The 27255-nt window shown below is 39.9% G+C and overlaps 2 protein-coding genes across 3 annotated transcripts; both read left to right on the top strand.

The window, feature by feature from the left end:
* The first annotated feature begins 504 nt into the window (after positions 1-504).
* On the top strand, positions 505-11112 carry prpf3 (PRP3 pre-mRNA processing factor 3 homolog (yeast)). Its single transcript, XM_053326651.1, has 17 exons — positions 505-655; positions 1494-1646; positions 2395-2525; positions 2857-3021; positions 3162-3248; positions 3354-3625; positions 3722-3840; positions 3937-4124; positions 4221-4387; positions 4623-4705; positions 8047-8190; positions 8284-8383; positions 8513-8626; positions 8738-8856; positions 9970-10047; positions 10141-10196; positions 10307-11112. Exons 2-17 carry the CDS (start codon positions 1502-1504, stop codon positions 10454-10456), a joined length of 2118 nt encoding a protein of 705 aa, XP_053182626.1. The 5' UTR covers positions 505-655; positions 1494-1501; the 3' UTR covers positions 10457-11112.
* Positions 11113-12368: 1256 nt separating this feature from the next.
* Positions 12369-26088, top strand: rprd2b (regulation of nuclear pre-mRNA domain containing 2b). Of its 2 annotated transcripts, none has more exons than XM_053326553.1 (10): positions 12369-12555; positions 19699-19828; positions 19975-20246; positions 20386-20438; positions 20549-20675; positions 21314-21489; positions 21731-22013; positions 22144-22392; positions 23415-23579; positions 23704-26088. In XM_053326553.1, exons 1-10 carry the CDS (start codon positions 12378-12380, stop codon positions 25701-25703), a joined length of 3633 nt encoding a protein of 1210 aa, XP_053182528.1. In that variant the 5' UTR covers positions 12369-12377; the 3' UTR covers positions 25704-26088. The 2 variants fall into 2 exon arrangements, with proteins under 2 accessions (XP_053182528.1, XP_053182527.1); XM_053326552.1 differs by having other exon boundaries at positions 20362-20438.
* The last annotated feature ends 1167 nt before the right edge of the window (positions 26089-27255 follow it).

Genomic DNA, 27255 nt, shown 5'->3' with positions numbered 1-27255 from the left:
GATCACATTCTATGAATACACATAGTAACATAAAATAACTACAGCAATAGAGAGGACATTTGAAAAACATGTTATTCTATATTTCAAAACGTATTGTATTCACTTAACCCTTACATACTGTTCATATTCTGACTCTACACCAGTCATTAATAAATGTTCAATTAATCTATCACAGAATATGATACACACACTAACATGTTTGAATGCTGATTTTTTAAAAATGTGTTTAATAAACACAGGTTAAACTTGTACATTTGCATATAGAAAAGTGTGTATTAGCCACAAACAAAAACATTTTATTTCCATTTTTTGTATACTGTGGGTCACATTAGGAAAAGTCTGGTTAAAAGAAATGTTTTAAGGTGTTTTTACATCATACCTCCTTCCACCGGTGCAGTTCCTGTCTTTGCAGCCAGGGAGTGCAACGAGCAGAAACGTTACAGTCTGACTGCAGAGAAGAAGCACAGAGTTTACTTCCTCTTCCGGGTCACGCTGGAGAAACGTCGTGTGAACGGCGCGACTAGATGAGAAAAGTTTCATAGAGGTAACACAAAACTAAGAGGTTTGAGTGTTTAATGCTTCTCTAACTTGGATTATTTCGGTAGGACTTCTGCAACGTGAACGATCTGACATCCGATAAAAAGATAATCTGCAGGTTTGTACCATTAAAGGAGCATTTATTCGCTGTTTTTGCTGCCTCGCTTTAGATGTGAGCTAACGATGGTTAGCATCCAACCCGGGAGTTTTGGCGGATGTGATTGCTTTTTTTTTTACCTTGTACGTTGACTCCTGTTAGCGTGTTAATGTTAATGTGTTTATCAGTCTAACATACAATCTATCATTTGACAAACACCGGCAGGTTTTGGACTGACTATGTGTGAGAGAGTAAGTAGCTGGTTTGTTTTTGTGCAGCTGAAGCTAACAGGGCTTGAATGACTGACAGGGTTGTTGTGCACATGTTGGCGATATCAGTCTGTTCTAACTCTAATACAGCTGTGGTGCTTTGGGCAATAATGCTAGTTTTGTCCTATATCTGTCGGGTTTTGGGCCTAAATTATGTTAAATGTTAAGGCTTTAGTGTTAAAAATGTTTTAAATCACTATTTAAAGCACTACGTCTAAAGTAGCTGGACTAAACTTTAGTTTTAGTTACCAATAAGGATTAACTACAGTCTTTATATGGATTAAACATTATGTCTTGCACTGGTGATAATAAATGTACACAGAGGAAACGTTGTGATAGTGATTATGTGGTTTATTAGACAGATTTATTTAACAACAATTAAAGTACATACCAGACTGTGGTCACTCAACACAATCAAGCTAAAGGCTTATTTTCATGTGTGGTTCTCTAAGGGGAAAGGTCAAGTCAAGCAAGACCAGGTTAACGAACTTGCATTATCAATAGACAAACAAGGACACAAAAATCACATAAAAAGTAAAGTATACTAATATCTTGATGACCATGTAATAAATTGAGTGCTTGTCCTGCAGATCGGAGGATGTCTCTTCCTAAGCGGGAGGTGGAGGAGTTGAGGCCATGGGTGGAGCGCACTGTGAAGAAGGTGCTGGGTTTCTCGGAGCCCACTGTGGTTACCGCAGCTTTGCACTGTGTTGGAAAGGGACTCGACAAAAGAAAGACCATAGGTAACATTGTTTTGCACAGTTGAACCATCGTGTGTTGTATCCATGTATCAAGATTTGATGTAAGACTTGATTGATTGTCTTGTCTTGCTTGTGAGTTGGTTTGTATAAAAGCGATTGCAGAATAATAAAATGTAAATGTAAGATTTAGACTAGCATAGATTCATTCAGGAGAAACAGTTGTTCATATCAGAAGGTCGGTAGCTTGCGTTGCCACCTTCAAATGTGTAAGACTTACTTTTCCACATTTTATTTTATCAGCAGAAACACTGACACAGAAATGATACATCTTCTCTTGACTGTACAGCCAAAGATAAAGATTGCAGTGACTATGTGATTTTAGTTATCAGGTTAGATGTGACTGGGGGAAATATCTGCACAAACTCAAAGGGCTCTTCATATTTTATTTATGCTGCAAGTAATAGAAGTAATAGGTGCATGTTTTTTGTCTTTGTCAAGTTAGTGTAAAACATGTAAATCTTACTGACAGTGATCATGTTATTTCTGTTCATGTATAAGCATCCTATTTAGGGTATGAGACTCTATTTAGGTATGCATTTATGTTATATTGTAAGTTTAATTGGTTGTATTTGTTTTAACATGGACCCCAGGAAGAGTAGCTGTTGCCTGGGTAACAGCTAATGGGGATCCAAATAAACTGAACTAAACCCTGTAATGAGGTTAAAGGATTATTTTTATTATGCCGTTGATCAATGGAGTATTGAATTAACTGACACTCGTTTCCCTTCAGACCAGCTGCGACCCTTCCTTGATGAGTCAGCTGGAGGTTTTGTGGAGCGCCTTTTTGAAGCGCTGGAGGAGAGCCGCAGTGCCCGTGGCAACAAAGGAGCTGGAGAGAAGAACCGCAAGAGAGAACTTAAGGTAAACAAACACTTGCACAACTTGACTTGTATTATTTGTTATCAATTTAAAGCTTATTCATTAATTGACCATGGATTGCAGTGACTAAATATAGACACACTCACATACTAAAGTGTATCAGGTAAAGCCAAGAATACAATGTCTTTAATGCATGCATTTAATTACCCAGATTACTCTACAGAACAAGTTTACAATCTTTGAGGAGATAGACAAATGAGAATCATATTATATAATCATTTAATTATATTATACTAAGTCTAAATATACATGTTTGTCATAATTATGGCGTGTGATATTAATTAGTGTTTTCTGTTTTGCTGGTTGGTCTCAGGATGTGTTTGGTGATGAGGCTGAAACAGTTGCAGTGCAAGAAGTTCTGGATCCAGGAGATGGGACAGCTCCAAAGCGGAAAAGGGTCCCTCGATTTGAGGAGGTGGAGGAGCCTGAGGTCATACCTGGACCTCCAGAGAGCCCTGGCATGCTCACCAAAATGCAGGTACTAGATAAATACCTACTCATGAGTGCAGTACCCGTATACTGTGCATGTACTTCATCAATAAGAGTTAAGACTGCAACCAACTGGATTATTTTGATACGTTAACTATGTATTTACTAACCAGTTTTCTGTATTATTAGATCAAACAGATGATGGAAGCAGCCACAAGACAGATTGAAGAGAGGAAGAAACAGCTGAGCTTTTCTTCCCCAGCCCCTCCTGCACCAGTAATAATCATTTCTTTTTAAACTTGGGGATTGTTCATACTGAATACCGAATGATTTCAGACAATCCACTCAAATGACACCTCTTTTATTTCTTCCTGACTTTAGCGGTCACAGTCTCAGATGGAAGCCCCTCCAGTGTCACGGCTTCTTGGCACTCCCGCTTCTGCAGCTGCTGGTGGTGGCTCATCTATCGCCCCCTCCCAGGCTGCCAGCTTCATGAATGATGCTATCGAGAAGGCTCGGAAGGCTGCTGAACTACAGGCTCGCATCCAGTCTCAATTATCCATGAAACCGGGGATCCTCGGAGCCCTGGGGAACACTGGGCCTCACAACCTAGTGGCACTAGCTAACCTGCACGCCATGGGAATTGCTCCACCGTGAGTGATGTTTTTTTTAAATGTACACAGACAAAATGCTGTTTGTTCATGTGACAGTGTGAAACTATACAGCTTTTTATGTTTGTGCCACTGTAGGAAAGTGGAAATCAAGGAGGTGAATAAGCCTACGCCTCTTATTCTGGATGAGAAGGGAAGAACTGTGGATGCTAGTGGCAAAGAAGTGGAACTCACACACCGCATGCCCACACTAAAAGGTATGTAATCGGAGGTCTAATACATGCACAGTACTCACACACACTCTTATTTCCTTGTTTTTGTGTTAACCATTTTATTTTCCTCTCTCTGTACAGCTAACATTCGAGCAGTAAAGAGAGAGCAGTTCCGGCAGCAACTAAAGGAGAAGCCAGGGGAGGACTTGGAGTCCACTTCTTACTTTGACCAGCGGCTGTCTTTAGCAGCAGCTCAGCGTACTCGCAAGAGCTTCAAATTCCATGAACAAGGGCGATTTGAGAAGATTGCTCAAAGAATTAGAACTAAGGTTGGATATAATTTCAATGTGGTTGTTGGATGCTTCATAACTTGGTTTCTATCCCTCCTGCATTTAATTTAAATGTAACATTTTTACCTTAATCAGGCCCAGTTGGATAGGTTACAGTGTGAGATTGCCCAGGCAGCTAAGAAGACAGGAATCCAGGCATCCACGAAGCTGGCCCTGATTGCCCCCAAGAAGGAGATTGGAGAAGGGGAGGTGCCCAGCATTGAGTGGTGGGATTCCTACATCCTGCCCACCAATGTAGAAATGTGAGAAACTACACTTAACCAAGGACCTTAAACACTTGAGTAGTGTGTTGTGTTCAATATTAGAACTGTCCTTTGTCTGGTTCTCACTGCTACGTTAAGATGTATAATACATAACAGTCTTCATGTCACAACCGCTATATAAAAACATGTTGGATTTTTTTGTTTTCTGATTGTACTTTGGTACAGTAAACTTACTGTTGTTATCTAACATGTTTTTTTTCCTTATCCCATGAAGAAACCCAGACACAATATTTGAAGAGTTGGTGCTCTTTGGCGTGACCAACCTGGTAGAACATCCTGCTCAGATTAGCCCTCCAGGTAAGTGTATATAAGGTAAAATACATAATATGTGAATTGTTAAAATTACTTCAGAAGTAGGTGTGTTTTAAAAATAACATTTACATTTCTCTCCAAAAAGTATTTTCACTGGAGAATAGAGGTAGACTTACAGAAAGCTACCATTACACAGGGAAACAGCCTACAGAAATGAAATATGGCCTTTTTAAATATAGTGCACAGGTAGTCTCAGTTCATGGTGTTGTGTTTGATCCCAGCTGTGCATGCTTTATTAATCAGAATAGGGCTGCAACGATTAATTGATTAGTCACAGACAAATTTAATTGTCGACAATTGTCGGTTACGCCATCGGGAGTGTTTTTCCTGTTTGCGGAACAGTGAACTCCAGCAGTAACAAACACAATACACACCGCAGCATTACACAACTTAACCCAACTCTGAGGTGAAGAAAATAACTCAATGCTCAGTCTCTCTCACCTTAACAACGCTGCGTCCTCTCAGTGTGTTGTACAGTGATTACCCGGAGCTAACTGGAGGCTGCTCTACCTGCGGGAGACACTTGTGGTCTGCACACCGCACACCACAAGCTCTCCAGATTTTGTCACCTTTGTCTCAAATATAACAGTAGTGCTGTAGTAAGTCATCCGATTCAGTGGCAATATGGTCAGCCAGCAGCACACACACAAAAAAAAGATTTTTTCTATCGCTCATTTACGTCAATGATATAATGTCAGCGTGTGGATCAGTTTACCTTGTTATAGTGCATGCCTTACTTCTAGTTTATGAACTAACAGCTTCTACCTGCTCAGATCTCAGTCAGAAGTAAGAGAGGAGTAGCAGTAGGTTGACCTCAGGTCTCCACTGAGGAGTCTAGCGCACCTAATTTTGTACGGTAGCCTAATGATGCAAAAGTTAAAATCAGTCACACCAAATAAAGCACAGTTCATACTGTTGTGTTTTTTCTGGGTTGTGAGTAAAATCATTAAGAATAATGTCAAATCAGTCTTGTGAACTGGTTTAGTCTGGACTCTTAGTTGACACTGCTAGAGGATGGTAATATTGATGTGATATAGGATTTGTGCAGTTTACTTTTATTAGCAATATGTTATAATTTGTAATAATTAAAATAACTTACTTGTGTGTGTATATATATATACTTAATGCATATGCAAGAATTGTTTCTATTCCTTATACTTCATTTTTTGTATTCATGATTGTATATCATTTTGGTATTTATGGTTATTTCTATCTATTGATCTATATATATATGGAGGGCGCTGAAGGGGAATTCATCCGGGCGCCTTACCAGCTAGTACCACTGATCCGATTAGTTGATTAATCGTTTCAATAATCGATGACTAGTCGACTATCAAAATAGTCGTTAGTTGCAGCCCTAAGAATCAGATTTATTGGCAAAGTATGCTAACACACAGTAGGACTTTGGTTCCGCCTGTTGGTGTTTTTCAAGCATTACAGACAATGTGCGTATTATTTACAGACATTACACAAGAAATATACAGACTGTATAAAAGACAAACAATATACATTCAGTGCAAGTGTGTGTGTGGTATTGCAAACAACAATGTCCATAATGTATTTTGTACAATACAGGATTTGTAGATGTGAAGTAGAGTGTAAAACCTTCTGAAGAAACAAGAGTAGCTATGGCATAGCAGGTCATACTGGTCTGCTATTTATGAAGGTGATGGCACAAGGAAAGAAAGTGCTCCTGTTTCGGGTTATTTTTGGTATACAGGGCTCAGTAATGCCTGCTGGTGGGGAGGCGTTAATAAAGGTTTTGTCCAGGCTGTGAAGAATCTGCATTGATTTTCCCTGCCTGTTTTCTGGTTGTTGAAGAGTACAGATCCTGGAAGGTGGGCAGAGAAGGACCAATGATTTTTTCTGCTGTCCTGTTGGCTGCAGTCTGTTTCTATCCTGCTCTGAACCAAACTGATCAATGTGTACATGACAGATTGTATGGCTGCTGTGTAGGACTGGCTCAACAGCTCCTGTGGTAGACAGTACTACCCCAGTTACTGCAGAAAGTACTTCCTCTGCAGGGCCTTTTTGAAGATGTAGTTGATGTTGGTCTTCTACTTCATATCTTAAAAAATAACATCAAGAAACACTAAGGTCTCCACGGCTGACACAGTGCTATTGGATATTGTGGGCAGTGCTGAGGGGCAGGGCTTTCCACTAAGGCACAGACTAGCCAGCCATAAAAAATCAGTAGCCAGCCGGGGGATGGGGGTCTGAATCTGAATCTTAATACTATTGTGAAGCACAACAACATATTGCATCTTCTTTTATTCATTAGTGTAACTAAGTATCCCAGACGCTAATGCACCAATGAAAACTGTGATTTGCGCACCGGAAATAATAAATAATAAATAATAGGCTATACAAGCTCACATAGTATTGCATGATGAGGCGTTCTGGGCTTGTAACTCTTATTTTCGGTGCATGACACATTCACACAACTGAGTATGCTATGAATTAACAACGCCAGCAGTCTGCAGTGGTGGCTACACAATTAAACACTCAGAGAACATTTCTCCCTTAATAATGAAAATACACTCTTATGAGACCGTTTCGTTTCATTTGTACAACCGACAGTGTCTTTTGATGCCAGCACGTGTCGCAGGTGGTGCTAATTGAACGCTTGAAGAGAAGACTGGATTACCGGTAGGACGTCGTTTCGGGCTATCGGTGGACGTATCGTTTTTATGGTGACAAGAGAAGCTCTGCTTCAGTCGTCTCCGAGGGCCCCGACACACTCACTCTGCATGTCGGAGTCGCAGATTGGGTGTCTCTCACTGAGCAATGAAGTCGGTGTGCCAACACCAGTTATTCATTCATTCATTCATTCATGACTACAGATCTCAGAGCGACATCAACAGACGTCTGTTGGCATTCAGAGCTGTGATGGAGGGTTTCTTGGTGACCAGGATGATGATGGAGCATTTGAAGCAGGAGGGGACTTCACACAGCTACAAGGATGTGTTGGAAGATCTGAGTGAGGATTGGTGCCTGTTAGTCAGCAAAGCTTCTAAGACTGTATTCAGACCAAATATGCATTGCAGCGCACGTAAGCAGGGTTGTGTGCTATAGGGCAGTCAAAGCAGCTGAAAACACCAATGAGTGATAGGGGCGTGATGAATCAAGGAAGGATATGTTGTAAGTCATAATACCCAATAAGGAAGAAACAATCTGATTATTAGCTGTGCCAGAGCTTTTAATTGTCTCCCAGTCTTGGCAGATAGAGATGCCTCATTTTTATGCAACTCTTTTTTCATTTTCAATTTCATTTATTACTGCCATTTCATGGAATGGTCACTATGTTTTGTGTTTTTTACCCTCAGTTGACACAGATAAGCCAGTAACGCTGGGTGTATACCTGACAAAGAAAGAACAGAAGAAACTGAGAAGACAGACACGCAGGGAAGGCCAAAAAGAAGTGCAAGAAAAGGTCCGTCTTGGACTGATGCCTCCACCAGAACCCAAAGGTAGTCACACACACACACAATTAACTGTTTTTCCAAATTACTGTATTGCAAGATTAAACAGGATGTAGCTAAAGTTTGCTTGAATTTTCTCAGTACGCATCTCCAACCTGATGAGAGTATTGGGGACGGAGGCAGTTCAGGACCCTACAAAAGTAGAGGCTCACGTCAGAGCACAGATGGCCAAGAGACAGAAGTAAGTAACATATTTAACTTCTACACTGATTGCACCATTCTGAATTTTCCCATTCAACATACTGAATAATAATCCATGGAGAAATAAAGCTTTCTTAATAGTCCTTCTAATTGTGTCCCCTCCCTGCAGGGCTCACGAGGAAGCCAATGCAGCTCGCAAGCTCACAGCAGAGCAGAGGAAAGAAAAGAAAGTCAAGAAGTTAAAAGAAGACCTCACTAATGGTGTTTCTATAGCTGTATATAGGTGTGTATTTGTAGGGAGCAGGCACATACTGCAGGTCAAATGTATGTGTTGTATGTTTGTATAGCAACTTGGAATTGCGTCTAATTTAAGCCCCATACTCTCCCCATACAGGATCCGTAACCTGCAAAATCCTGCTAAGAAGTTTAAAGTGGAGGCGAATGCCAACCAGCTGTACCTGACTGGCACGGTAGTTCTTCACAAAGACGTCAACCTTGTTGTGGTGGAGGGAGGTAAGGATAAAACTGACATGTGTATCGTTAAATGAGTCTCACACTTCCTGTAGCTTCTGCTGCCAATTGTAGCTTGTTAGTTCCTGCAATAGAATATAGTTGATACCCTTTTTAATGATTTGAGTTGTGATAAGCATTTGCTGTGAGAAGAAAAATGTCTGCGGTCTGAAGATTGAATGACAAAAAAAAAAAGATAAAAACATATTTACCACACTAGAAAGAATCATTTTCAGCAGTGTTGTCCCAATGAGCTCAATCCCATTCTCCAAAATGTTTTACCAAACATTGTTCAACGTGATTTTATTAGATTATGTCGATGCGTTTATACACCTTTCTCACCTATTACACCAAATAAAGGTGCAGAAAATTTACTAATTTATACATAAACTGTATAAATTAGAAATTAGTTTTAGACCATCATCACAGTTGATGATGACCTAACTGATGTGAAGACTTGACGATGTGCATTTGCTGAAGAAAGAAGGCAACTGTGCACAATTTACAACATATAGAGCACATTTTAGGGCCCATTCCTTCTGGACAAAAATCAAAGTGTCCTTTTAAATATTAATGGCTTCTTTTTCTCTCTTCAAGCCCAGTTTTAACCTGCTGGTCTGGGGCATTAAACTCCTCCACTGCCTCTTGTGAATAATTATATGGTCATCTAATTAATACTTAGTAGTTGCACCTTTACAAGCCTTGGTATTTTTATAAGGAGATTGTGTTAGTATGGAAGATTTAGTGGCATCTAGCAGTGAGGTTGCAGATTGCAACCAAATGAATACCCTTCCCCTCCCCTTCCCTTTCAAAGCATGTAGAACTTACAGTGGCTGCAAATGTGAAAGAACCACAGTTGGGTTTGTCCTTTCTAGGCTACTGTAGAAACATTGTTCTAAAGTGAAAAAAAAACACAACAATTCAGATTTTCAGGTGACTTTTCACTCATTAAAAATAAATGTCCATTTTTGCCGGTCCGTTCTGCTAGATGCCATTAAATCTTACACACTGGTCTTTTTGTTTTGGCTTCTCTCTTAGCCTTTAATACAATTATGGTTTGATAATCAAAGTGTGTTAAAACGTATTTTGTATCTGAATTTCTTTCTCTCATTTTAGGCCCCAAATCACAGAAAAAGTTCAAGAGGCTGATGATGCACAGAGTCAAATGGGAGGAACATAACTCTAAAAGAGATGGTAAGAGTGACTTGACACTTGTTTTTTTGTGCTAATTTATCTTGGTGCTTATTTCATGCATACTAAACTCCTTTATAATTGATTTTCAATTAGATCCAGATGGTGATGATGATACAAAGAGGAACAACAAGTGTTGGTTGATTTGGGAGGTGAGTATCTGCATGCTCATGTTGTTATTTCAATATATTAACATGTAGTTGAATTTTTTGGTTTTGTCTGTGATCTCATTGAAGTCTAATAATTCCTCTCGGTTCACCAGGGCACAGCTAAGGAACGTAGCTTTGGGGAGATGAAGTTCAAGCAGTGCCCCACCGAGAGCATGGCCAGGGAACACTTCAAGAAACATGGCACAGAACACTACTGGGATCTCGCTCTCAGTCAGAGTGTGTTGGATTGCACAGACGACTGAAACCTGCCCGTAGAGCACCCACTTTCAATCAGTCCCCCCCCCCTTCCTACATGCCCCCAGACCCACAGCTTCATAGCGGATTGGTCCTCACTGCTGACTGGCTCGCTTCAGAGGGGGACGGACAGACTTAATAAAGAGACTGGAACATAGAAAAGGAGGAACAATAAATCTGTGTGTATGAGTGTGTATGAGAATGTGACAGATGAGGGTGTGTATGTGTTGTGTGTAGGGCTGTGGTGTGAGTGTGTGTGTGTATGCCTGCATCAGTGTTCATCTTTCTGGTGGGAGGGTATTCTGTCAGATATTTGATCTATTATTGAAAACAACCTCACAGATTGCACTGAGTGATGTAAATCAATTAACCAAGGCTTTATGTAATGATGAAAAATAGTGTCACATTATGATGTGACTCGAGTTTTGTAATAAAATCCCCCATGTACATGAATATAACACCCAAGCAGTTAATAAAAGCCCATCCCATCACTGAATGGTTGCACTCAGTCAACCTGAGAAGATACCTGACAAGTTACTGTGTTCATATGGAGAGCTCCCAAATCCATTATTTTTTGTTTTTGGATGAACAACAAATGTTTGACTCACTTGTAGCTTCATTTCTCTGTAACGTTTAAGTCACAGCCTTAAATAAAAAGAACAAAATTTAACACATTTGTATCCTCCTTCTCTCAAGTGGACCAAATATGTTTTTATTCTTGACACCTGGCTTTACTCTGGAGAATGGTTTCATGTTCATGTGAAGAAAGTGGACAGTTTTTTTGTGCTCATTAGAAATCAGATTTTAAAGGGCCGACCTACGAGCATAACTTATGGCATCACAAATAGTTTCAAGCCAATCCTGGTCCAATATTCAATTTAGACAAATGTGATGTGGAGCGTCCAGTGCACAAACACTGAGAATTAAAATGTTGGTTTACAGAAATGAGCATGGTCTCCAAATTAACACCAGTTTATGGAAACTACAGAGAATTAGAAACATGTTTAAAGGAATTATTGTGTTAATACATGAAATGCATGATACAAATAAAAGGTTAGGGTTATAGGGTTGACAGTGTTTGATGAAGAAATCATTTGTAATTTGAGTTTTTGTGTTGTTTTTGGTAGAGTGTGAACTTTGCAGTATTCACAAACCAAACGTTTTGGTTCATGACTTGTGGGAATATTTAGTTTTTTGGATGATGACTTTGTTCCTCCCACCAGGAGTTTGTTTTTTATACTTCTGTTAAGAATAATTTTGTTTTCACTGCTTAGCTCATGACTCATTTACATGGAAATGTTTTTGTATCACTGTGGCAGGTGTTGGAAAAGCTGAGTTTCTCATCTCTTTTTGGAAAGAAATTACTAATTTGGTTTATATCAGAATCAGAAACAGGCTTATTGCCAAGCAGGTTTGCACATACAAGGTTTTTCCCCTGTGTTGCTGATCATGTATGAAATAGAGATTTACAAACAAACAAAAAGAATATGTTGTAATTTAGTTTAAGGATGTAGGGATTAATGGCCATGATCATGGGATTAGCCTAAATGTTTGTAATGTGGACATTTGAAGCCTCAAGTGCACAAATACTGAGAAAAATAAACTTTACAGTGAAGCAGGAGATATCTTGTAGCTATATACCTTCAGAAATGAACAATAATTGCATATTCATGTTCTCCCTGCATGTTTTTTTAATGAGGAAGAAGCAGTAGATGACATTTTAGGTATATCACTTAAGTTAACACATTATTGTTCCAACTTCCAAGCAGAATATCTTAACATGTTTTAATACAGGTCTGAACTTCAACAACAACTTCAACCTCATTCATGGGGGGCGTGTTTCCCCACCGGAGTCGTCCTCATGACGTGAAGCTTCTTCATCTTCATCTTCATCTTCATCACCAGCCTGTGAAAAGACAACAGGGAAAGATGGCGGCCGGCTCTGGAGCCCGCAGCTCCGGCTCTGCTCTGGAGGCGTCTTTGGACCGGAGGTTTCAAGGAATATCCAACACTATGGAGTCGATACAGGGACTTTCTGGCTGGTGCATTGAAAACAAAAAGCACCACGGCCTTATCGTTCGCTACTGGATGAAGTGGCTGAAGAAATGTGAGTAGCTTTTCTAACTTGCAGGAGCTAACGCGCAAGCTAGCTCACTTTTTAGGCTAATTCAAATGCAGTTGATCGCGATCAGCTTCCTGGTGAAGTGCAAGGCAATTCAGTGCATCTTTAAACAATGTTGACTTATTCGTGAGGTGAATTTCAATTTTTAATCGGTTAAATAATTTGGAAAAGTAACGCTGGCGTTGTTATCGGTACTTAAAATGAGCCGCCACCGTCTTAGTGGTGCTAGTGAGTGTTTACAGTCGGGCCTCCCTCAACCTCACATTACTCTGGATGGACTGATTGAATCTTTTTTTAACCAGTAATTGCCGTGCACTACGCCTCAAATCTCAATAAATTAACTATTTAGATAAAGGTGCTTTACATCGTGGTTAGTCAGAGTTAGTTACAGCTTAATATCTGCTTTTAGTTGCTTGCTTTTTGTGTGCTGCTCTGGATGACATCTCGTCGCCTAACATGCATGGTTGTGTTTGTGATGCAGTGGTTAATATTTCTGCAGAGCACGTAGTTGAACGAGGTACATGGAAAGTTGCCCCTAACTGAAACCATTTATTTTATTTTATTTTATTTTATTTTATTGTATTCGAGTTTCAAGAGAGGCCTTTGCACAGGGATAAACATCCATATATAGTTTTAAGCATGGACAGATGCACAAATACACACACACACACACACACACACACACACACACACCACACACACACGTCACATTAAGAAAAGCTCATAAATGGGATTATAAATGCATTAACTACAACCTTTTTAAAATGTTAAAGTGAAATTAGAGAATGTAACTTAATACTTTTGCAGCTCATTTAATTCTACGCTGCATAGTATCTAAATCCACTTTTTTCCATGTTGAGTGTGAACAGCAGGTTCATCTCATGTTAAAACGTCCTGTGACCAGACACTGTAAGTAAATGTTAGCAGAGAGCAGAAGTGATGAGGCAGTTTTTTGCACTTGGGCCTTATCAATAAACACCATACAAAACTGCTCCCCTCTGATGGCAAAGGACGACCACCACACCTTTCTGTAAGATGTAATGGTGAATGAGGAATTGATCACCTGTGATGTAGCGCAGTGTAATACAGGTGGAGGGAAAAGCATGCTTACTGTGTATATACAATATCAGCACAGCCAAATGCAAACAGGTTTGTTTAATGGTCTGTCAGTAGCAGAAGATAAAAATGACATGTTTCTATACAAAAATCCAATTTACACCTTCAGTTTACTTGATAGGTGTCCCACATGGGTCTTAAAGTGAGTCTGGTATCCATAGTCTAGGTCTAGGATATCCCCCCCCCCCCCCCCCCCCCCCCATTTCATCATGATTATTAGTTTTTCTTAATTTAAGAGATACTGAGCTGCATTTTAATGCCAAAATGTAAATTATTGATGCACGTTACAGTAGCACTCTCAAAATATTTAGCTTTTTGCCTTTTCAGTCAACTTCAACTCATGACCAGAGAGTATAAATATCAACACAATATCAAAATGGATGAAGATAAACTTTAAAGTAAATGTGATTTTATTGTTACAATTGGATGTTTTGTGCAAAGAGAAGAAAATGGTTGAAAATGCTGATCATCCTTTTGCCTTAGCCCAAGATGACGACCTCAAATGTCAGTCCACAACCCAAAGATATTCAGTTTACTGTCATACAACGACACAAGTCTAAAGAAACCAGAACATATTCACATGTGAGAAACTAGAATCAGAAAAGTCAGAGTTGTTTTTGTCTTTAAAAAATGACACGAAATAATGAGTTGATCATCAAAACATTTGGTGATCAGTTTCTTTTCTTTTTTTTTTAAGATTTTGTTGGCATAGAGGCCTTTATTTATCAGTAGACCAACAGGAAACATGAGAGAGAGAGAGGGGGGGGGGCGGTGATATGCAGCAAAGAACCTCCGATCGGGATTCGAACCTTTAACATTTGACAACTAATTAATCAATTAACTGATTGTTGCCGCTTTACTGCTGATAACTATAAATCACATTTGCAGTGGATAAAAAATGTTCTTGTCTTTTAAAAATCAACAAAAAAAAGCACTTTATTTTATGACGAGAAGCTCTGAAAACTTGAATTTGTACCAAGACATTTTAGATGTTACAGAATGGCACATTAACACCGGGTCCCAGCCAGGGTCAACAGATCTTCTCTATATAGCTCTTGTCTATGTGAGTCTTGCATGCCGCGGAATTCTGTAAATAATGGTTAAAGGTTCATTTCCACTCTTTGGAGTAGACACATAATCAGAGGTCGGAGCAAGGTTGACAAACTTGCTGGATTTGAGTCACTGTGTTGTAGTGGTGTATGATCATGATTGGGCTGGGCCATTATGGCAAACATCCAAATCACCATTAATTGAACTTTTAACCTCAATTACGATTAATGAAGGATTATCTCCACCCTTGATGAACAATTATGTATTTTCACAGTTTCTTTTGTTTTGTATTTTCCACTGCTGCCCTCACATGATATTTAGTGACATTTAGTGATATTTTGGCACATGAGTATCTGTAGGGAGTGAATATAATGATGTTTTAAGGTGTGACGCTGTAGTTAATGTGTAGTTTACTTGATCAGAACTATGTAAAGATCATGGTTTGAGTTAAAATGATCACTGGAGACAAGTTTTCAAATTCCTTAAAGATATGGAACCTTTGCTGTCATGGCAACAGTGAACACCACGATTAATTGATATGATTAAGATTAAGTCGAAAGTTAAAGTTTCTAAATGTCGGTTTCGATTATTTTTCGATTAATTTGATCTTAAAAAAGTGGCCTTGTGTAGGTTTGTTATTTTTTGAAAACCTCCCAGCTGTATACACATGTGCTCAGCTATCTAACTAATTAATTATTAACATGAAAGGCCGTAGTTGACCAATATGTTAGTTAGATTCAAGGTAATGTAGGTGGAGAAGTCAGTGAACTGTCCTCACTGATGTCACCTGAGCTGGTTCACAGTGCAATATTATCAGTTTAGTGGAGAAACTTTATCTTCACGTGGTTGTTTTGTGACATTTGAGTGAGTTCATCTCGTCTGTTGCTTTGGCCTCGGTCCACTGCAAGAACCCACCTCCTCAATATGCTCCTATTATATACAACTAAAGGATTCTTTTAGTGTCCTATAGTGGAGGTTTACAGAAATGAGCATGGTCTCCAAGTAAACACCAACTTGTGGAAACTAAGCCGGGACTGAAGAATGGTTAAATTATAGATTTACATATTTCATCGAGATATCAGCTGAGTTTGGGAGAAAAGGAGTATCCACATATTTTATGCTCTGGACATTTCTGTTGGTGGAAGGAGGATTAAATAAAATGACTGTTGATGGTGTTTGATGAAGTTTGTAATTTAGAGTTTCAGTGTTGTTTTTGGTAGAGTGAGAAATTGGAAGCATCACAAAACTAAAAGTTGGAATATTAAATTTTTTGGTCTATGACTGTTCATCCCTCCTGGATTTAGTTTTTAATTATTCTCTGGAGGATCATTTTGGTTTTAACTGCTTAGTCCAGAACTCACTTACATGGAAATATGTTTGTATTTACTCATTACTGCAGCAGGTGTTGGAAAAGTGGAGCCAGAAACAGGTTTATTGCTTAGTAACAATCAAAAATATACACAATGTTAAATAATAGGAAATAGAAAATTGCATTACTATATATATTCATTTATACACACATTTTTTTGCTCTGTGTTTTCTTTTATAGTTATAATTATTAAATTAGTGAAGTTTACTGTAATTTTATACAATGAATGTTAAACTATAAAATATCATGCTTCCATTATGTTAAGTGTTTGATAATCACATTTGAGGGATCATTGCATGTGTGTTTTATGTATAAATCTATTTAGATTATTGGCTGATATATTTATGTTTTTATTTATTTACCCTTAATATTGGCATCGGCTGCAAAAACCAGTATCAGTTGTGCCCTAGTTTATTTGTGTTTGGAGTGATGGCCGAGACTGACTGAAACAGTTTATATACCAGCTTAGAAATGAGGATAGAATAGCCCGTGTTTGATAAGTAATTGTAATAAATTGGGGTATGGATATAGGGAAATATAACTTCAAATGTGATTTATTGGATTGTATTTGCTTGAATTTTTTTTAATGTCACATAATGTTAATATTTATGTTAAACAGTTCATAACTATTGCTATTAGAACACGTTATGAGGAAATGAACATAAATACTAAATAGTGAAATGAATGCAAAGATTATCACATAGTCAGTTTTACAGCATTGAAATGTTAATTAGTTTATCGGTCTTATCCTAAATTAAACAAATAAATAATCCACATTATGATTATTATCATCTCTGGAGGCAAATATAGTTTTTGTAAATGCAGAGTTTCCAGGATGGTGTTTTGCAGATTTAGCCGCAAAGGCAATAGTAGAAAATATAGTTAATGAATCATTTGTGGTTGATTTTTTTTTTTTTTAACTTTTTGTAACTTAGAAATCTTTTTGCACTGCAGATCAGTCAGGTCTCCTTTAGGCTTCATTGTTAAATTATGGTAGTTCTAATGACCCATTTGGGATTCCCTACTTGAATCATCAGTGTCTCAAATCATCATGTAGGCATTTTTTTTGATCCCCGCATCACTGCCCAGTGCCCACAGATCAACACATGATAAAGCTTGTGCTGACAAAACACCATGGACTATAAAACTGCTGTGTGCCGGTTAAGCCACTGTTGTCTGATGGTGAGCTGTGCCAACTCACCAGGAGACAAGTCATCCATGCGTGTGGCTGTACGCTACAACGTAGTTAGTCTGGTCTTAAATAATAATGGAAATGTCTAAAAAGGTCCTGAACATCCTAAAATGACCCATATCATCTAGTTTTCAAAGAAGACAATTGATTTTTGCCTTCATTTTAATACATTATGTTATGTGATCTTTTATTTAGATTCAAAGTTAGGTTTGTTATTTGATGACATCATTCTGAGATAGGTGTAGCAGAATTTTTGTTTATGTATTTAAGTCGCTTGGGTGAGATCATCAGCGCTTAAATAATGTACAGCCGTGATATTGAATAATAAACTCTGTGACTTTCAATTAGGATGATAAAAATGCAGCCTGGTAGGATGCTTTATAGTTTTTTGAGTGCTTGTGTTTTAGGACGGGATAAACATACATTTATTTCACATGTAGAAAAATTCACAAGATCCATTTACTGTACTTTGTGGTTTCTGATCATAAGTTTATAAAGTAAGTCATGTGGAAATAGTGCTCTGTTTGAGGTCTGTTCATTCATTTTTCTGCTAATATAGGATACGCATGTGAAATTAAACTCAACTGAATCATGTATTGATTTAGTGTTATATTATGAATTATATCCAGAGAAATCCCTTTTTTTTAAAAAAAAAAATAGGCAATAAATTATTTTAGTTATTGATATCTAAACCAAAGTAGAACCATATTAAATGTATTGAATACATCAGTAGTGTAAACATGCATCAAAAATAATCTCACAATCTTTATTTATTTCATCTACATAAAATAAAGCCATACCTAGTTTTCTCCCACCTGGCATTGCTTTGTAACATTTTCAAAAAAATCAAAGTTGTATTTTTCAATAAAAGAAGTTATTTAATATTAGAGAAAGGATCATACACTGATATCACAACTAAGAACTTGATTTCAGCAAATGAGATGTGAAGCTTTGATTCTTTAAATATTTAAAAATATATAAATGTCATTTTCTCAGCATATCTGTAGTCAATAGAGTCATTCAGGTTACAAACATTTTGAATTATTTACATGTGTCTAATGTCATTGAGAGGCTCTTTGCTTTGAAGAGGCCGTGCTGGATGGTAGGATGGGATTATATTTCACACCTAGTTTCTGTTCAGATACATTTCTTATTAGAAATCTTGATTTGCAGTCAAGGTGTCGTGTGTGTGTGTGTGTGTGTGTGTGTGTGTGTGTGTGTGTGTGTGTGTGTGTGTGTGTGTGTGTGTGTGTGTGTGTGTGTGTGTGTGTGTGTGTGTGTGTGTGTGTGTGTGTGTGTGTGTGTGTGTGTGTGTGTGTGTGTGTGTGGACTTTGAATAGGGGATTGATATCTGTTGTCATTGTCCCTGGCTACTCAAAGGCTTGTATGTACAGTGTAGTTCATACTTATTTTATTTCAAACATGATTGTCAAACTGTTTCGTAAATAATTTAGTAGAAGTGAAAAAAGTCATCCCAGGTACGACTGGATGCCACTTCAGGTTCGGCTTCAGGTTTAACTAAATGTTGAGTTTAATGCTTGTTTACTTCATAAGATGGAATACTTACTCTCTGGGCTTGATACCTATACTGATATTTGAAGGTAAAAGAACTCAGTAATAATATATAATGTGTTGTAAAGAGTGGAGTGCTTATTTATATATAGTCTATAGATGCACAGATATTCTTAATCTGTGATAAACTGGTATTTGCCTGAACTCTCTTAGTTGTAGGTCTATAGTTTTTATATATCTGCTTCGACTGTTGCATATAATAGCACATCACCACAGATCACCATTATCTTGTGGAGTCATGTATCAGATTAAACAGGAAGTTAACATGCAACTCCTTGTGTTTTGAAAATTTGAAAAAAAATAATTTGCTGCTGTTACTAAAGTATAAATCTGTTTGTTTTTGTAGACCAGCTGACGGACAACATCTGCTGAAATGTAACAAAGTGTGTCTTAATTGAGGGATTTAGATGTTTATAACAGGGCAGTGATTTCTTTCTGAGAGTCATTGTAAGAAGAAGCGTTCTGCTCTCTGGTAATCAAACGCTGCCCGCTGAAATCACGATACTGAATAATCTATTTTAGGAAGCACTGCAGCACAAATCATTGTGCTCTTTCCAGTGTTGTATTACTAATGTACCTATGACTAATGTTAAAGTTGAGCGACTATGGAAAGAGAAATGTACTGCTTGTTAATAAAAGTTTCATTCATTTTTCCTTAACAGTTGTTTTTGTGTGTATTGATAGATTTCAGTTCTAGACAGACGTGTGTTGTTTGTATGATCTTAAACAACTTAACTTTAATTGTTTGAGTTTTTGAGTCCAAAACCATTTTTTATATTTCTGTACCTATAATCTTATCCTTTCCTCTGCTTGTTTTTTTTCCTCCCAGCTGACAACAATCATTGCTTGAATCTTTTCTACCTTGCCAACGATGTGATACAGAACTGCAAAAGAAAGAATGCCATCGTCTTTCGTTCATCCTTTGCAGAGGTCCTGCCCAATGCTGCTCAGCTCATCAAGTGAGTATAAACATGTAGCGTTGGCCTGACATTGCTTCTCTATGTATTTAATCTACACGGCTAAAATGACGTTATTCAAATATAAAATGTTCTGTTTTCTGCTGCTATCAAGATATTTAGACGTTATTGTCATTTTGCTTCGTCAGAGACGGGAAGGTCCGTAAGTCAGTGGAGAGGATCTTTACCATTTGGGAGGAGCGCAGTGTGTATCCTGAAGAGGTCATCACCCAGTTTAAAACCAACCTGAACAAAAAGGAAAAGGAGCGAGAGAAGCAGAAGGAGAGGGAGAAGGAGAAGGAGAAAGAGAAGGAGAGGGAGAGGGAGAAGGAGAGAGAGAAGGAGAAGGAGAAAGAAAAGGAGAAGGAAAAAGAAAAGGAGAAGGAAAAAGAAAAAGAAAAAGAGACTCCTCCTGCTAAAGGTCAGTTTGTTGCTTTTCATGTGAATCTGAAAGTAATATTCTGGAGTTAATCATATACATTAGATCATTTTCAGATGCAGTCGTGAGTTGTTGTTTTTTTTGTTTTTTTTTAAAGTTGCTATTTTATTGAAATCTTCAGCTCCGACCAACACCAGAGCTGCCCTCAAGTCCAAGATTGTAGCTGAGTTCACGGTACGTCTTATTTAATGTGCTTTCATGCTTTTATATTAATTTAGTTTTAAAATGTATCATCATTGTAAAACATCAAAACCCACGCATCTCTTTTCTCTCTTCGTTTCCAGCCCAACTCCCTCATCGAAAAGTTGTCGAGATACAAGCGAGCAGTTGCAGAGGAGGAGTTCAGGGAGAAGCAGCTGGCAACTCTCAGAGTGGATGTCTGCAGCACAGAGGCCCTCAAGAGGCTCAAAGGTCAGATGTCATCACACACATGTATTATCCTATGTAAACTTAAAACATAGCTGTCAATTCAATATTTTTCCCCTGGCTAGAAAACCGCATTAATGGAGATAGAGTATTTTGACACACCTGTTACATGTGTTTGTGGTCAGCTTAAGGGCTAAAACAATTAGTCAATTAATATAATAGCCAACTGATAGAAAAATGATTGACTGATTATTGAGTAAAAATCATGTCACTATGTTTTCAGCATTAAATACCAATCATCATTCCCTGGTTCTACATATTTAATTACAATTATAATATAAAAAGATGCTGCTTCTTTAGATTTTAGAAGGTTGATGGGACAAAACAAGCTATTTGATGACTTCGCCGTGTCATTTTTTAAACTTTTCTTACATGACCAAACAATCATGAAAAGAATTGACAGGATTTTTTATAATGGAGGTAATTGTTAGTTGCATTTCTTATTATATTTGCATCATATTGTATCTTACACAATTACTTTAGTTGAAAAATGTAGTTGACCTTGTTTCTATTGAGGTGACTTGTCGTGCAGTTTTTCACATTTGTGAATCTGTATTTTCTCTCTGACATGGACTTTGTATTTACTTGCTGCTCTCTGTGTTCATTGCTCTCTCTTGTTCCAGACAAGGCTGGAGGGAACAAGTTTGCTAAGGACTTTGAGGATGGCAGTCTGAAGCTGCAGGAGTTTGTCAGCTTCCTGGAGAAGGAGTTGAAAACAGGGCCTCCTCTGGTGGAAGCTTTGGGAAACGCAGACATTTTCTATGAGATGCAGTACAAGGAGGTTAAGATCGTGGCTAATGTAAGTGTTGGATCAAATGATTTCTTATTTGTGGACAGTGCTTTGGTAATGTAAGACTAGTAGATTTAATTTTTGTGCAAAGGTTTGGAAAGGGGTTTAGCAGATATTTCCTAATTATGGACTCATGTTATTTTTTTGTCTGTAAAATAGAGACAGGCATTTATTGTTCTCATATTTGGTTGTAACAATGACAACAGATAACAGTCTCATATTTACTTATTTTTCTCTCTCTGCTAATCAGGCGTACAATGCTTTTGCCAACCGTGTGGCCAGTCTTAAAAGGAAATTGGATTCCCTCAAGTCCACTCTACCTGGACCTGAAGATTCTCCTGTCCCTTCACCCTCTGAAGATGCCCCCTCCCCCACCGGCTCTGACTCACCCTTCCTCGGACTGGGGGCCAGCAGAGCCCAGGTGGATCCAGAGCTGGATGGCAAGGCCATGGATGAAGGAGAAATGCCCTCTGACAACAGAGACATGGAAGACATGGACGTGTCCGATGAAGAAGACACGGTCTCAGCAGGCGGTTAGTGGTTACAAAAGTTGTCTAGTTGGATTTGAAGGTTTCACTGTGTAGAAAATGTCTATTCCAGTTTCATTGTTGTCAATCATATATGAAAAATGTATGACCGCTTTTGAATTGTCTTCACGATCAGATGACAAGAAAGACAAGGCGTCCCCTGCTGTTGCCAAGACTACAAAGTTGGATGCTGTGTCAAAGCCTCCGACCACACCTACAAAAGCTTCTAAGTCTAATTCTGCTGCCACAGCCACCCCAGTGACTCCCACCTCTACCACTGCCCCAAATACATCAACCAACCCTCTGGGAGTTAATCTGGCGAAGGTGGACCTGGGAAAGATCAGCTCCATTCTCAGTTCACTCACATCTGCCATGAAGAATACAGGTGCGTTTGGAAATGAAGGGAACATGGTGAAATACTGATGAGAAACCAGTCCTAGCGAGACAAAACCTGTCCACGTTCTGACTGAATGAATAAATGATCACAGATGGTATTTTCACTTTGTAGGAGCCAGAATGAACAACGGTTGTTTTCTCATCAATATAGCAGTAGAGTTTGGAAAGGCCCAAACTCACAGAAAGAGTCTAAGAGACAGCGTGTTTCGAAGCACACACATTTGTTTTAAATGGCTGAACGTGCACCAGACGTGTAATGAGGTGTGTCAAATTGTCTTGATGCTGCTCTGACCTAGTTTCGGATTTTTGGAGCATCAGATAAGGACAAAGCAACCAAAGCTGATTTTCTGCAGCCGAAAAAGAGAGATTGCACCAGAGAGCTGAGAGTATGAGCAAGACCCAGATAGACACACAGAGAGAGAGAGAAAGAGAGACACACAGCGTGGTGGTGGTCGAGCAAGGAGAGTGAGCGTCATTTATCGCTTTCAGTGCGTTTGGGTCTTAATTTTGTGAAAATGACAACTATTACTGCTGGCATGACTCAACATAAATCATACATGGAAGGCATCTCTTTTAATTATTTGACTCCTTTTAGCTTGAAATGACTTATTAAATTAAAGTAATTAATTCCACCTATATTTATATCCTGGACATACTTTAAATGCCACAGTTGCTTTATTGTTAAACGTGAGCCTTTTTTTCTCTTCTTTCTCTTCTTCTTTGTTTTATATCATGAATTTTTACCATTTTATATTATTATTATATTATTATTATTACATTTAATATTATTTTTTTTCATGTATTGATGTATTGCTCTTAAAATGGTTGACAGGTTATTTGGACAAAGTCAAAAATATGAAAAGATAAGTTTCTCATTTGGAGTATTGAAGTTGTTGTCTACAGTACAGAAAAATGCAGCTTTTTTGCATTTTAGTCATTTCTGAAAATTGTGCTACAGCTTTTATTTGTCGCTTTGATTTCATCCCTTTATTCTCGCCTCCGTCCCAGCAGCTAGTCCGTCACCTCGGCCATCTCCGGGGACACCCACCACCCCGTCTGCCCAATCGGTAGCTTCCAAAGCGACCCCTCCAAGTCCTGCACTGGCCAGCATCCTGTCACGTGTTGACATCACACCCGAAGGCATCCTCAATGCTTTGTCTAAAACAAACACATCCGGTAAGACACACATACACTTCGCTTGTATTCCACATTTAAAAAGTTTTACTAATCATCTAATTTAATTGTCTCGTATGTTGTCGTCTCTTCTTCTCTGCCCCCATCTATTTCTATCTCGTTGCAGGGTTGTCCTCTCTCCTGCAAAGCGTGACAAACACTTCCTCCGCTCCTCCCACCCGCACCTCCCCAGAGTCATCAACAGTTAAAACTCCGCTCACCCCGACCACCCCAAAAACAAAACCCACACTAGGGAACAGCCTCAAACGAGACACACCTGAGAGAACCAGAGACTGGGAGAAAGACAGACAGCTGTCCCCTCCTCCACCTCCGCCTCCTCGTCCCTCAGCTCTTTCTTCTCCCCCCAGCCTAGAATCCAAAATCAACAGTTTCTTGCAGGGTAATCCAGGTTTTAGTCTGGCTCTAGGTGATGTCAGTCCGGACGGTGTAGATGGGACCCCGGTGAGAGACGAGGCTGCTGGCACCCCCACCCAGGATGAGATCATGGACACACCTGGCAGCGTGCCAGAATCTCTAGGCTCATCCGGAGGTCATAACCTCTCACCTACAGCATACCGCAGTGAGCCCTGGGATGCTGTGATCACCCCGTCAGGAAGCAACAACGACGGTGACTTTTCGAGCTCCTCCTTCTCCCGGTATGGAGCTGGGAAAAGGAGTGGTACAAAGTTAAAAGATGATGAAGCAATGAGTGTGAGGAAGCAGGCTGCTGTTGCCTCCTCCGTCAGTAATGAGCTGATGAAGGGTAAGAAAGATGGAATGAAGATGATGGGAAACACCAGAATGATGGGAGAAAGGAGACTCTCTGCAAGCTCTCGTAAGGCCAGCACCGGCTCAGATGATGGAGGTATGAGCGGCAAAAGAGACGACAAGGGGAAAAGTCGTCAGTCTCCAGGTAGGGATGGGAAGGACGGCCAGTATCATCGTATTGAGACACTAGTGTCGCCCTGCACTGAAGGGGCTCCCATCCAAACTCTGGGTTACTCAAACCGGCCACTGGCAGGAGAGCGCATCAAGACGGTAGAGAGCATCCGCGTGATCGGCCGAGGCTCTCGGCGAGGGGGAGGGGCTGGCGGTCGGCCAGGCGGTGCGATGTGGTATGAAGAGGAGGAGTACATGGAACCTCAGCCTCCCTCACCGCATTCTGTCCCCCCTCCTCTTAACCCAGAGGACATGAACCCCTCTATGCCTCCTCCTCTCCCTCATCTTCTTCTTCCTCCACATCTTCACCCTCCTCCGTCCCATCCTCACTCACATCCCCCTCCCCAGTTACCGTTCCAAATGCCTTACCACACAGACAACATGCAGACTCCTCCTCCATCACACCTCCACCAGCATCCTCCTCCTACATCCCCTTTCTTCGGTGCCCCTCCGCCGATCCCTCGACCTCCTCCGCCTCCCGTATCGCAGCGCCCTTCCCCTCCACCTACACACTCCCCTGTGCCCTCAGCAGTCATGGTTGGGGGCGTATTGGTCCCTGTTGATCGCCCCCTATCTCTCCCTCCCCCAATCAGACCTGAAGGCTCAGAGCGAGGGGGAATGGGGCCCAGAGGAAACAAAGTGACCCCTCCTCCCCTCATGTCGTCGTTATTAGGCGAGCCTCCTAAACTCCCCCGTCCCGGCACAGTTAAAGAGCCTTTCGTCCCCCGCCATGCTCCCCCCCTCCACCGCCCAGGCACCCCCGGCGTTCCTCCACCCTTACTGGGCAGAGTGAAGGAACCTCTGAATCTACCTCTTCCATCCCCATCTCCCACATCCTCCACCCCCTCCCCTTCCACCCCTAACTCCCCCGCAGCTGACACCATGCCTGCTCGCACGCTTGCTCAGCCTGGTGCCCCTTCTCTCCAGAAACCCCCTGCCAGTCCGCCAGCTCAGTCTCGCAACCAATCCTCTAACCCCGTACCCCTCCTGAACCTGCCAAACCCTCGCCCCCCCATCCTGTCAGTCCCCATCCCGCAGAGACCTCTGCTGCGAGGCCGAACCCCCTCTCAGCAGTTTAACAAAGATCTCCCCGTAGGGGGGTTTCGTGGCAACAAGCGGCCCGGTCCTCCATTCACAGGTGGTCCCTTCCATGCACAGAAGAGACCCTTCCTACCCCCGCGCTACTGAAGTGGTCATCTACGACATGCTGAATGAGAAGCGCAAGCCACACATCTAGCTAAACCCAGTGCAGTGTGTGTGTTAGCCCTGCTGGTATGAGCCTAGATATCTTTTACTATGTTAATTAGCTTGAATTAAAACTACCTTCAGTTGTGTGTAAATAGCTGATTAAATCATGCTACAAGCCAGCCAGTCATCTTACACTGTACAGTACAGTAAGAGGTCATCAGTCACATAGTGCAGAGTGTCATGTAATCCTTAATCTACCCATATTTTTCCACCCCTCCATACAAAGGAGATAAGTTTCATTAGGAGTAACAAAACACAGAAGAATAGAAACTTCACATCTGGTCATCCTGTTTTAAACCATTACAGTTTTCCTACTTGTGTGATTCTTGGGAGAGAGAGAGAGAGAGAGAGAGAGAGAGCAGGAGAGTTAAAGAGAAGGTATGGGTCTCCTGGGGTACAGAGGAAAGAAAAAATGGGTGTGTGTGGGTGTGTGCGTGTGTGCTGTGTGTCCTGAAAAAGCTAATTCTCATTTTGAAGTGATGAGATTTGTGTTGCAGCTGAGGTTAACACTTGTTCTTCTTTCCAGAATACCTGTTGTAAATAATATTCCTCTCTTGCTAGACCTTTTTCCTCTCACCCATCTGTCCCTCCCACTGTATATTTCTAAGCTTGTAAATATAAAGACTTGACTGACAGCTTTTTTCTCTTCAAGCTCTTCTTTCTGTAAAAAAATGAGGACAATGACGTCTTTACTGTGATTGAGGCCTTGGATAAGCTTTAGCTCCAGAAGAAATTTCGCTGCAGTATCTATTTGCAACTTTTTTCTGTCTTCCGTTTTGAAAAACCACCAGACAGAAGAGGAGAGTGAAGATAATTATGTATTTTTATTTCAAACATAAATGTCTGCCTGTGCGCGCTTCAAGTTTAGACTGAGTAATGAAGACCCTCAGTAGTGGATAGCGGGTAAGGGGGAGGGTGGGGGAGAGTTTGAACCACGCTCATGCTAGGCTTCAACATGTACTGACTTGAATAAAATCCAGAGTTTCAATTCAACTTGGGGGGGGAGGTATTTTATTTGGTCAATATTTTTCTCTTGAATTGCGCTGTTTAGTTTATGTGCGCTGTTCAGCTAAATTTTCCTGTCATGTTTTCAGAGAAATTGTTTTCATTTACCTCCACAGCTGCTGCCATTTTCATTATGCCTTTTGTTTTTTTTGTTTTTTTTTTTCCTCTTTTTTTTTTTTCTTTGCGCTGTATTTTTCTATTAGACAGGATTGGCGTATTTTGCATTTGCAGCAGCACCCACCGATGGCATCAGAAAGTGAAAAGATATGAGGATTATTTTTAAAATGGTTCATTTAAAAAAAAAAAAAAAAAATACTCTAGTTGTTTGCCCCTTCCTCTCCTTTTTTGTTTCTTTTGCTAATTCCATGCTTTTGCCCTTGAGCCCCTGTGTGCTTACCTTGGTTTTGTCCAAAAAAAACACTTCTGCACATCTCACTGGTGGGGTTACAAAAAAGGACGGCACACTGGCATTTAATCCTCATTCTTC

Source organism: Scomber japonicus, chromosome 10 (genome assembly GCF_027409825.1).
Source record: "Scomber japonicus isolate fScoJap1 chromosome 10, fScoJap1.pri, whole genome shotgun sequence".
Classification (NCBI taxonomy): Eukaryota; Metazoa; Chordata; class Actinopteri; order Scombriformes; family Scombridae; genus Scomber; species Scomber japonicus.
Note: the sequence above shows the minus strand (reverse complement) of the source record. Positions and strands in the feature narration are given on the sequence as shown.

What these genes read in the sequence shown, in the direction of transcription:
- prpf3 (XM_053326651.1), top strand. Translation starts at nt 1,502, where the DNA reads ATGTCTCTTCCTAAGCGGGAGGTGGAGGAGTTGAGGCCATGGGTGGAG. An exon ending in ACATAACTCTAAAAGAGATG is followed by an intron (nt 10,048 to 10,140) that starts GTAAGAGTGACT and finishes ATTTTCAATTAG; the next exon opens with ATCCAGATGGTGATGATGAT. An exon ending in AGTGTTGGTTGATTTGGGAG is followed by an intron (nt 10,197 to 10,306) that starts GTGAGTATCTGC and finishes TCGGTTCACCAG; the next exon opens with GGCACAGCTAAGGAACGTAG.
- rprd2b (XM_053326552.1), top strand. Translation starts at nt 12,378, where the DNA reads ATGGCGGCCGGCTCTGGAGCCCGCAGCTCCGGCTCTGCTCTGGAGGCG. An exon ending in AATGCTGCTCAGCTCATCAA is followed by an intron (nt 19,829 to 19,974) that starts GTGAGTATAAAC and finishes TTGCTTCGTCAG; the next exon opens with AGACGGGAAGGTCCGTAAGT. An exon ending in ATCTGCCATGAAGAATACAG is followed by an intron (nt 22,393 to 23,414) that starts GTGCGTTTGGAA and finishes CCGTCCCAGCAG; the next exon opens with CTAGTCCGTCACCTCGGCCA.